The following is a 10,968-nucleotide window of genomic DNA, read 5'->3' as shown; positions in this document are numbered from 1 at the left end:
TACATCAAGCTCAACATATTCTCTGGTAGGTTCTTTATTTTTGGTTCGTCTCATTGGTCACTTATTTCCACGAAAACTGCATTAATTAGCCGCACTACATTGTGGACCAAAGCGCGGAGACACCTCTCCTCCAGGACCACGGACAGCGACCGCTACAATTCAGAGCAATGTAAAGCGGCTTCCGGGAGGAATGAAGCGAAACTCTCTCCACTGGAAGGTAGGCCTACTCAAAATACGACAAAATTAATCATAAAAAAAAAGATATTTCATAAACTTTCGAGACATGAAATCGACACAAGGAGTCTTCTACATTATTCCTGGTTGTATAAAAATGTTTTGGCAGTATACAAAAATAAAATAAAATAAAAGGATTAATATAAAACATGTTGATTATACACTCCTGGCGGGAAAAATGGCCTAAGCCCAAAATGGCTAAACACATAAGCTTTAAATTGTTAAGGAAATTAGCACATTTTTAAGCAAATACATGACTTAAAGAGCCATTGCTGTCTCAGAAAAACATCAAATACAGAATTAAGTTTTTCGCTGAATAAGGGAAGTTGTGTGAAGTGGTGATGCTCCGTCTTCGAAAATCTGCTGAGAAATATAGGCTACTAATAAATCTCTACCACAGTGAAGCACGGAGGAAGAGACTGTCATTGTGTGGGGAGTCTTTTTAGCTTTTGGTATTGGTTAGCTGCTTCACTTTAAAAAGTAATTTAATGCTTTGAAGTACAGGAGAATATTGCAGAATGCCTTGCTTCCCACAAATGAAGATTTGTTATTTAAAGAGGAATGATCATATTTTATTTTTCAACAAGACAATCCCCCTGCCCAAATTGCAAAGACAACCAAGAAGTGGCTTGAGAACAAGTCGATCAGGATCAAAGTCCAGATTTGATCCCTATAAATGAATATTTGGTCTCGCATTACACTCAAATGAACTCAAAACATTTTTCAACTACTCATGAACAGTTTGAAGCCAATTACATTGAGTTAAACAACACTGAATCTCCATGTAAAAACAAGCTGTCTGCAAGTTGGTGAAGGCTATTGTGATGCCAAGTTACTTTCATCTAAATTATTTGTGCAATTCTTGCTAATTTCCTGGGTTAAAAGACCACTAAATATTTTGCCATTTTTGACTTGGACCTTTTTTTTTCTCAGAAGAGTGTATATTACCTGATATAAAAAGCATCAGGAAGCAAATAATAATGATACAATTATTAAAAGAAGAAACCGTAGAAGCAGTAATTGTAGGCAGTTCACACACTCTCTTTCTGTTCATTTGGCTCCTCTTCAACATTCTCTGTTAATTAAAAAAGATGAAAAAAGAGCAAATGATTTTGCAATATCATCAGAATTTACAGTCTAGACATGCACCAGCCAGTGACTACTTGAGCTGAAAGCAAATGACAATAAGTAAGATGGTGAACAAATTATTTGTTTTAGATGAAAATGGGGTGAACGTTATAAGACGCATCTGACTGAAACCCCCTCAGAGACTCTTCCCTTACAGTTCCAACATTTCGTTCACAAGATATGACATCATCATAATTCTTCAGCATTTCCTCTAAAGATTTACAGCAGATGTCAATATTTGTCATGCCAAAACAAACAGTGAAAAACTAGACTGTAAAAATCACCTTCTCCCATGGGTGTGACATCATCATAGGTCTCATTCATGCGATCTGTGTCAAAATACAGAGATAACATCACTGTCTCTAAACAAGCACTTAAGTGATATCTAATCTCTTACTTCATATTTATTTTGAAGTAATAATTTTTTACGGAAAATTCTCACAATTGGGTATATCGGTGATGGCATCATAGTCCTCTGGAGCCTCTTTATCCATGTTGTCTGCGTCAATTAAAAATAAAGCATACCAATAAAGCATCCACTAAGAAAAGTCAGTTAAAAAGTCAGTTAAAACAGTTAAGGTCAATTAAAAGACTAAGAAAACTCAGTTAAAACAATGTACTGTGTTAATATGAAGGAATTTTCAGTAACCGAAAATTCAGAAAATTACCAGCCCCTTTTCCGTTTTTCTACATTTTTTTCTACATTTTTCTTACAGTCTTAGAACCAGTATAACAACCAAAAAGTTGTTAAATGATAAACTGCATTCAGAAATGCTGACATGGATGTCTTCCCTCACACCTGTGTGCGCTCTCACTGACTGCAGTACAAACACAGCGCTGTGGTTTTCACTGCTGAATTCAGTGGTTAACAGCAGGAAGCCTAACAGGATAAACATTTCTTAACTTTAACTGTCAAAAAGACCTGTAGAATCATTAAATGTCAGGATGGTAAAATAAATAAAATTAACAAATACTTTCATCGCTTTGACTATTCACATATACAGTATAAACAGTTTTGTCATTATTATTAATAATGGTGATCATTTCAGCAGCCTCACCCCTCTGAGTGATGAGACAGTGTCTGTTAACGGGTCTGTGATGAATCTCCTCATAAACGGCCTCAGTCGTCGTCCTGTGTCTCCTCTTAGAGAGAGCTGTGAGTGTAGACAGACAAACTTGCTGTCAGTTCACAACACATGACTGATCACACACTGAATAAGACACAATATGACAGTCTCTGGATCTCTCCTACCTCTCCTCATCACTCTGTTCTGCTGAATCAGTATAAGCAGTGGCACTAAGAGCAGTAAGAGCAAAACTCCCAGTACAACCACAAGCACAGAGAGAGACGCTGCTGGAGGAGTTTGTGGAGGAGTGACTGATGTTGAGCGCACTGTCTGAGAAACTGGACGAGAAGATGATGTTGTTGTGGCAGGAGTAGTGGACACTGACAAATCTGGCAAAACAGACACAAACACATTAAAAATCATGCAAATACACAAATAATATTAGCACCAAAAAGTATGTAAAAAACTAATACTATTTGCTGTGACCTGCACATGTGAGTCCAGCGAGCTCTTTGTGAGAACAGTCAGTTTGGTTCTTCAGGGAGAGAGGACAGTCCCACAGGTGAATCTCATTCCCTCTGCACTCGACTCTGTTCAGCCACACAACACCTTCACCAGCACCAAAGACTGAATTCCCATCAGCCCTCAGTGCGTCTCCACAACCCAGCTGTCTGCAGACCACCTGAGCATCGCTGATGTCCCACAGATCATCACAGACTGAACCCCACACAGCGTTATGATACACCTCCAGCCTCCCAGAGCACCGGCCCAAACCTCCACTCAGTCTGAGAGGAACATGATCTAAAATATATACATATATTTGGAGAATCAGTTATCTCATACCAGATAGATAATTCACAAGTATATGTTTGCAGCAAGTAGGCAAGCATATATTGTTGCTCACATTAACAGAAAATAACCTACTCACTTGAACACTGTCTCTGGTGAGGAGATGCTGAACATGTCAGACACCTCTGTGGTGACTCGGGACTCTGTTTCTCTGAGATTACAAAGTGAAATTCAACAATTATCCAATTTAGATGAAAACTAAACTCTAAACTATAACTTTAACAACTTATGATTATAGATTACTGTAATAATCACTCTAAAATCAATAAATTATTACATTTGGTTACATTAAGTCTTACCAAAGCAAGTGATATTGGCCACCTCATTATCATAACAGTTGTTCTGGCCCCAGGGTAAAGATGGACACTGCCACAATGTTTTGTCATGTTTTCGACATTTAAGATGATCTAACCAATTAGGAGCAGATCTCAGACCCACTGAATAACTGGGTTCACTGCCAGATCTTCCACAGTTCAGCTCTTGACAGATCAGACTCGCTGTTTCTCTGTCCATCTGGTTTATACACACATTACCCCAGGATCCATTGTAGAAAACCTCGACATTCCCTGAACAGCCCTCAGTTAACCTGATCTCTTTAAACTCTAGATAAAAAAAATGTTAAATTCAATTCATTTATTTTTATTTTTGTAAATTAACAAAAATATTATTTGATTCGAAATACTACATTAATATTACTTTATTGTTATATATTGAAAGTAGCAGCTGCTGGTAAATTATTTGCAAGTATTCCTAAAATGTGTTAAATTTTACCTGAGCACACGACTCCTACATCCTCCTTGTGTTGACAGTCATGTTTCCCCCAGCCTGGAGAAGAGCAGTTCCACAGGGACGTCTCATTCCCCTCACACTCCACCTCATCCAGCCATATGGGTCCAGAACCAGGACCAAACCAGGCTGGTACCTGCTGGTTACTGAGGGCCACTCCACACTGCAGCTGTCTGCACACCACATGGGCATCTTTAATATCCCAGGAGTCATCACACACTGTCCCCCATGAGCCGCTGTGAAAAACCTCCAGCCTCCCTGCACAGTCTCCCCCAGAACCCACCAGCCTGATGGACCCGCGACCTGATATTCAGAGAGAGAAAAACACATTATTGATCACTAACAACTGAAGAATCTGCCCAGATGTTGTTGTTCTCACCAAGGCAGGTGATTGACAGCTGTTGTGTGGAGCTGCAGTTGAGAGTTTGTGGAGAGCTGCAGTTCCCCAGATGAGCTTCACTCCCAGAGCACTGGAAGCCCGTCACACACTCATGACTGTGTTCAGGACTGGATGAAGAGGAGCCGGAGAAGTTCAGCACAGAGCCACAGCCCAGCTGTCTGCAGACCACAGAGGATTCAGTGAGACTCCAGGAGTTCAGCATAACTCTCCTCCAGACCTGATGGATGGAAACTTCCAGCTCCCCCTCACACTGTCTCTCTCCAGACAACCGCACCAGACCGTCATGAACAGCCAGATAGGAACCTGAGTGAAAGATGTGGCATTTTAATCAAGGTTGCGTGGTAATTTATGTATTTAATTTTTTTTTCAATAAAATCCCCTCACCAGAGCAGACGACTCCAACATCACGTCTATGAGAACATTCAGCTCGACTCCATGAAGAGACGGAACATTCTGAGAGTTTTGTTTCATTCCCGTCACAATCAAACACATCAGCCCAGATTTCATCACTTCCCTCTCCAAACCAGTCTGATCCCACAACAGACACAGCAATCCCACAATCCAGCTGTCTACAGAGGACACTGGCAGCTCTCATATCCCAGCATGCATCACACACTGTGCCCCACTTATTGAGGAACTGAAGCTCCACTCTTCCAGAACAAGAGTCTGAGCCGTTTACCAGTCTGAGATCTGTGTAACCTGCACAAAGGTTATTGAAACAAAACAAAAGTTTAACGACACTTTATTGATCTCTTTGTGTGTGCAATATAAGTAAAGAGAGGTAAAATATGACTTAACCAGAGCATATTAGGCCTACAGCATTATCATGAGAACAGTGTGTATTTGAAGATGTGGACGTAGGACAGAACACAAAGTGTGACTCATTTCCTCTGCACTGAATCTCTTGTGTCCACATCTGAGCGTATCCTTTTCCAAAACCATCTTCTCCCAGCACCTGTACAGGAGCCCCACAGTCCAGCTCTCTACACACAACCTCTGCATCCTGCTGGTCAAAGGCAGCATCACACACTGAAACCCACGTCTTTACTTTAAGTATCTCTAATCTCCCAGCACACAGATGAGATCCATTGATGAGTCTGGGGAGGCGACCTGTGTGTTTACATTATATAGATAAACAGCATTATAACTGCATTTCATTATTTAGATAAGGACATCAATTCTGTTCAGTTTCTTATGCTAACAAAACATTTAGGAAGATTCGTACCTAAGCAAATGACTCCAGCATCTTCAGCGTGATCACAGTTATGTTCATCCCATTGTTCTGATTTACAGTTATTCAGTGTAGATTCTGATCCAGTACACTTCACTTCATCCATCCATATTGGTCCTGATCCTTGTCCAAAGTGAGCAAGACTAACTGCACGTAATGCTTTACCACAGTCCAGCTCTCTACACACCACTCCAGCATCAGTCAAATCCCAGCCATCATCACACACTGTTCCCCACTGACCTCTATGAAGAACCTCCACTCTACCAGCACAGGGACCGTGACCACCAACCAGCCTCACGTTACCTGCACAAGAATCATTTAGCTATAAAAGTCTAAAAAACTTAATGTATAATAATATAACACATCAAACCACAAGACCATTTGATGCAATTACAACAACAAAAAAGATTCACTGAGAATCTAAACTTTTGCTTCCAGAAGCATTTTTAAAATTGTATTAAATAAATAAATATCAGTAAGGATATATAAACAATCATCTATATAAATCATCTATGCTACACAGGAAGATCCCTATGTTAAATATTAAACTACATTCATTTAATATGTTGAAAGGAACTGTTTGGCCCTTTAACTGAAGGTAAAATACCTGCACTGGTGAGTGTGATGACTGAGGACATCAGAAAGATTGTCAGACAGCTCTTCATCTTCCTCTGATCTGCACTTCAGTACAAACTTTTCATCAGCTCTCTTAACTCTGAAGAAAAAGAGACTCTTGTCTGTTCTGGTGAGAAAGATAAAGGTAGAGAGAGGGGAGGGGCTTCGGACGACTACCAATCACACTCAGAGTTAATCTTAGAGAACATACAACGACAAATCAGCCAATATATCTCCATATCAAGCGAACGCCTCTGTTGATGAACGGTACTCCTCCACCTTACAGACAATTTACTGAGGAGATGATGAACACACATGATAAAGTGCTGACAAAGTCACCCAGCTGTCATGAGAGTGAATGTGGGAAACACTTCAGTGTACATACAGCGGCAAATTCTGACACCTGCAGAAGAGATACAAGCACTGATAACTAACTGTTGACAACAAACACTGATAAGACAGAGAGACTTATCAAAGTTCTAGTCCAGAATAACAATGTACAATATTTCAGAATTTTTATTGAATTTTGCATTTTGTTTGCAAAAAAACATTTGAAACAAAATGTGTTGCAACATTCCCCAATTTCACAATGATAATAATTATAATGACTTAATCCAAGGACAAGGTCAATCTGATTTTAATTGCTGAACAGAAAACGTTCAAATCAATTCAAAACAATACAATTGGACAGAAATATATGCATGATATGTATGACTGTCAAAAAACCCTCTGTAGGACATAATGTGAACAACATGCTCTTCTACTCAGTTCAAAGAGTTATTACATTCTTTTGAGGGAAAGATCCTTGATCACAGCTGCTGTTTGTAAACTTATTTCCCAAAGTGCAAATGTTTTTTTTTTTCTTTTAGCAAAATACACATTATATGTTCACCATCAGTGGGTCTACATTCAATAGGAAAATAATATTTTTATAAGTTGCTGTGAAAATGTTAAAGACTGGAAGCAGTGAAAGTTTAATGGTGAAGCATCTGAAATCATATCAAATTATTCAATTCAATTCAATTCAAATTTATTTGTATTGCGCTTTTCACAATACATATTGTTTCAAAGCAGCTTTACAGAAAGTGCATTTCAGAAAAGTACATAGAAAAAAATACAGTTGGTTAATCATGTAGTAATTTAGGGCATAACATATCGCCGGCGTTGAGTCGTCTCTTCACAGGTGTCGAGTCATCTCTTCACAGGCGTTTAGTCAACTCATCGCAGGTGTTGGGAACTCTGAAGTCTCCGTGAGAGGCTGGATACAAACTGGAGCTGACGAACACCATTTACCTCGGGACTAGCGTCCCGAGATAACAGCAGAAAAGCAAATGGGAAATAATTAGCATAGCTGCTGTTCATAATATTAATGCATTCGATCTGATTCAACAGTAGTATAAAAGGTAAGCATTATGTGAATGCTTGGCTAAAGAGATGCGTCTTTAATCTAGTTTTAAACTGGGATGGCGAGTCTGAACCTCGAACAATATCAGGAAGGCTGTTCCAGAGTTTAGGAGCTAAATGCGAGAACGCCCTCCCTCCTTTAGTGGACTTAGATATCCAAGGAATGACCAGAAGCCTTGAATTTAGTGATCTTAAAGAACGCGATGGATTGTAGGGCAATAGAAGGTCCATTAAATACACAGGAGCTAAACCATTTAGGGCTTTATAGGTCAGTAGTAGTACTTTGTAATTGATACGGAACTTAATAGGTAACCAGTGTAGAGATGATAAAATTGGTGTTATATGATAATATTTTCTTGACCTAGTAAGAACTCTAGCGGCTGCATTTTGCACTAACTTTAGCTTGTTTATTGAGGATGCAGGACAACCAGCTAATAAAGCATTACAGTAATCTAGTCTTGAGGTCATGAATGCATGAATTAACTTTTCTGCATCAGAAACATGTTACGTAGCTTAGCAATATTTCTAAGGTGGAAAAAGGCTGTTCTTGTAACATACCAAGTTGCGGTCTAGTATAACACCCAGGTCTTTTACTGTAGTGGATAAAGTAACAGGACATCCTTCTAAATTATAGTTGTATTGTACGAGGTTTTGTGGGTAGTTTTTTGGACCAATAAGTAATACCTCCGTTTTATCTGAATTTAATAGCAGGAAATTACACGTCATCCAGCATTTTATATCTTTAAGACACTCTTAAGCACGTATGTATATTTAATTATATACAAACGGATTGAATATTTATTTATTACTTTTTTCTCCTTAAATTGCCATGTCTTCATCAAATAAATGTTTCAGTGCAATGGGATCACAAAAACGTGTTTTTTAGTCATATTTTAGTCATCTGAATTTTTTTTATTTTTGGTCGACCCAAACCCATTTAAATTCTAATGGGTTTGGTAAAATTGCAATGCATCAATTAAGCATCTCTAAAATTTCCACACTCATTATAATATTCCTGGAGAAAACATATTAATCTGTTCAAATTAATGATATTAAGGTTTGAACATGCAATACAGACACAGATTTAACTACTGTGACATAACATGTCTTTATTTGTCTTCAAATTAAATAAAACCACTTCTCATAAAGAAACAAGAACAGTCTTCTTTTTAATTAATGATGCATTCTTTATAGTCAAGTCAAGTCATCCTTATTTATATAGCTCTTTTAACAATGTAGATTGTTTCAAAGCAGCTTTACAGAGATAAAGATATAATTTAAGGTAACAGAGATTGGTTTGGTTTTATAGTGGCTCTTGAAAAATGTTTTTTTCCAGCTAAAGTTAGTTTTGATTGATTCACTTCCGTCTAAATGATCATTTGTTATTAAACTAGGGGCCGCTAAGATGACACCGTTCTCTCTAAACAGACTTTAAACGTGAACCTGTGATAGACGCTGATGGCGTTCACATGCGCATTAAGAATTGATTCTATAGTTATGTGCGTTTCAATATATGTGCGCAGGTTTGTAATTCCTTACAAACCATGCCTAAACAAACTACTTGTCTATGAATTTTGATGCAGAATTTTTTTTTTTTATCTTATCACTTTGGGTAGGTACGCGAACCGAAAAATTCCACAATGCTTTATATGTAGAGTGGTATAGGGATACTCCATAGGGAGAGGCTAGTTGGCACTTCAGCACTGCATTGTCATCAGGTCCAGGCGAAAGTCCTTCGTCAGATCTGGAAACGGCCTGGATCCAGCAGGCTGCGGGAAAACCTCGGGATAAACAAAGACACTAAAATTAGCGTAGATGCCATTCTTCTTATGATGTAACGAGTACATCAGGATTTGAGGGAAGTGTTCCCAGTTCCGGCTGACCTAATCTAAGCAGCCTAATATTGAATTATAGAAATCTATAGAGTGTTATGTGAATGCTAGGTCAAAGAGATGTGTTTTTAGTCTAGCTTTGAACTGACAGACTGTGTCTGCTTCCCGGACAATGTTAGTAAGATTGTTCCAAAGTTTTGGTGCTAAATAGGAAAAGGATCTACCGCCAGCAGTCGATTTATATATTCTAGGTATTATCAACTGGCCGGAGTTTTGAGATCGCAATAGATGTGAAGGACTATAATGCGTTAAGAGCTCGCTCAAGTACTGGGGAGCTAAACCATTTAGTGCTTTGTAAGTAATCAGCAATATTTTAAAATTTATACGATGTTTAATAGGGAGCCAATGCAGTGTTGACAGAACCGGGCTACTATGGTCGTATATAACAACTTGCATACAACATACTTTCTTTCAAGTAGACATATTTATTTGTATAAATGAAATATAGATTGATCCTTATTAATGCTAACGTTATTCAGTCAAGAGCATTGAGTGATTTTCTCTTTTTCTTTTGTTGTTTGATTAACATTAATGACGGACAACAGCAGCAGGTTATTAGGCTGCTGTCACTTTAAGGCTGAATGCATGAATCCAATACACTGATACACAGCCGATATTCTCAGAACATTTTATGTTGACTTAAGACATACCCGACTGTGTTTACTTGAATACTCAAAACGGACATTTTGACATAATTTTGTGTGTATTTGTCCCCTCAAGCGCAAAAAGACGCGAAAGAAAGCACAATTCTCAATACTCGAGCTCTGTGTCTGAGAGGCACTTTCGGTGAATGCACAGAAAACCGGACCGAACTGAGCTCACTTTCACATCGTCCCAACTGATCTATTCACTGCTTGCTTGAGTTTAGAGCGCAATGAATAATCCAGTCATTTATATAGATCAGTGGTCATCACGCTTTTGTAGAGTTATCCATATGTCTGGCCTGCTCTTTCTCCAAAAAGTTTACATTTTTGAACATTTTATGAGACGTTTAAGTGTATGCAAACTTATGTCCCGCCAGATCAGCACGTTACAATTCAAATGTGCACATCTACCACACGACATAAGTTCTGTAAAGCTGTAAGTCAAAGTAAAGCTGCTTTGAAACAATCCATACTGTTAAAAGCGCTTTATAAATGAAGGTGACTTATGACTGGATCTCTTCCCAAATTGTCCCTCCATAACATTTTCGTCTATATTTATTCACTGACATAATGTCAATAGATTTTCGTAACAGTTTTTGTGATTCAAAACTGCCACAAATGGATCCGTTTGATTTTCATTTTCACCTCATGATAATGGTAAGCAGGTTCAAAAAATACGGTGGTTTGGGGCAAAAATGCCACAATAAAAATGCCCCCA

General features: G+C 38.4%; 1 protein-coding gene across 1 annotated transcript; it reads right to left on the bottom strand.

Moving 5' to 3' along the window:
* Positions 1 to 890: 890 nt before the first annotated feature.
* LOC143742046 (scavenger receptor cysteine-rich type 1 protein M130-like) lies at positions 891 to 6,788 on the bottom strand. The gene is made up of 14 exons (XM_077234679.1): positions 6,303 to 6,788; positions 5,690 to 5,998; positions 5,263 to 5,574; positions 4,849 to 5,163; positions 4,444 to 4,767; positions 4,050 to 4,367; positions 3,578 to 3,880; positions 3,358 to 3,429; positions 2,916 to 3,230; positions 2,615 to 2,818; positions 2,421 to 2,516; positions 1,805 to 1,861; positions 1,647 to 1,691; positions 891 to 1,309 (listed from the first exon to the last, which is right to left on the bottom strand). Exons 1-14 carry the CDS (start codon positions 6,358 to 6,360, stop codon positions 1,266 to 1,268), a joined length of 2,772 nt encoding a protein of 923 aa, XP_077090794.1. The 5' UTR covers positions 6,361 to 6,788; the 3' UTR covers positions 891 to 1,265.
* Positions 6,789 to 10,968: the final 4,180 nt, after the last annotated feature.

Source organism: Siphateles boraxobius, unplaced genomic scaffold (assembly GCF_051911475.1).
Source record: "Siphateles boraxobius isolate OS27281-9 unplaced genomic scaffold, OSU_SipBor_1 19, whole genome shotgun sequence".
NCBI lineage: Eukaryota > Metazoa > Chordata > Actinopteri > Cypriniformes > Leuciscidae > Siphateles > Siphateles boraxobius.
The sequence above is the reverse complement of the archived record's forward strand: the minus strand, read 5'-3'. Positions and strand labels throughout refer to the sequence as shown.

What these genes read in the sequence shown, in the direction of transcription:
- LOC143742046 (XM_077234679.1), bottom strand. Translation starts at nt 6,360, where the DNA reads ATGAAGAGCTGTCTGACAATCTTTCTGATGTCCTCAGTCATCACACTC. An exon ending in GCTGTCAATCACCTGCCTTG is followed by an intron (nt 4,368 to 4,443) that starts GTGAGAACAACA and finishes TCTGAATATCAG; the next exon opens with GTCGCGGGTCCATCAGGCTG. An exon ending in GAACAGAGTGATGAGGAGAG is followed by an intron (nt 2,517 to 2,614) that starts GTAGGAGAGATC and finishes CTACACTCACAG; the next exon opens with CTCTCTCTAAGAGGAGACAC.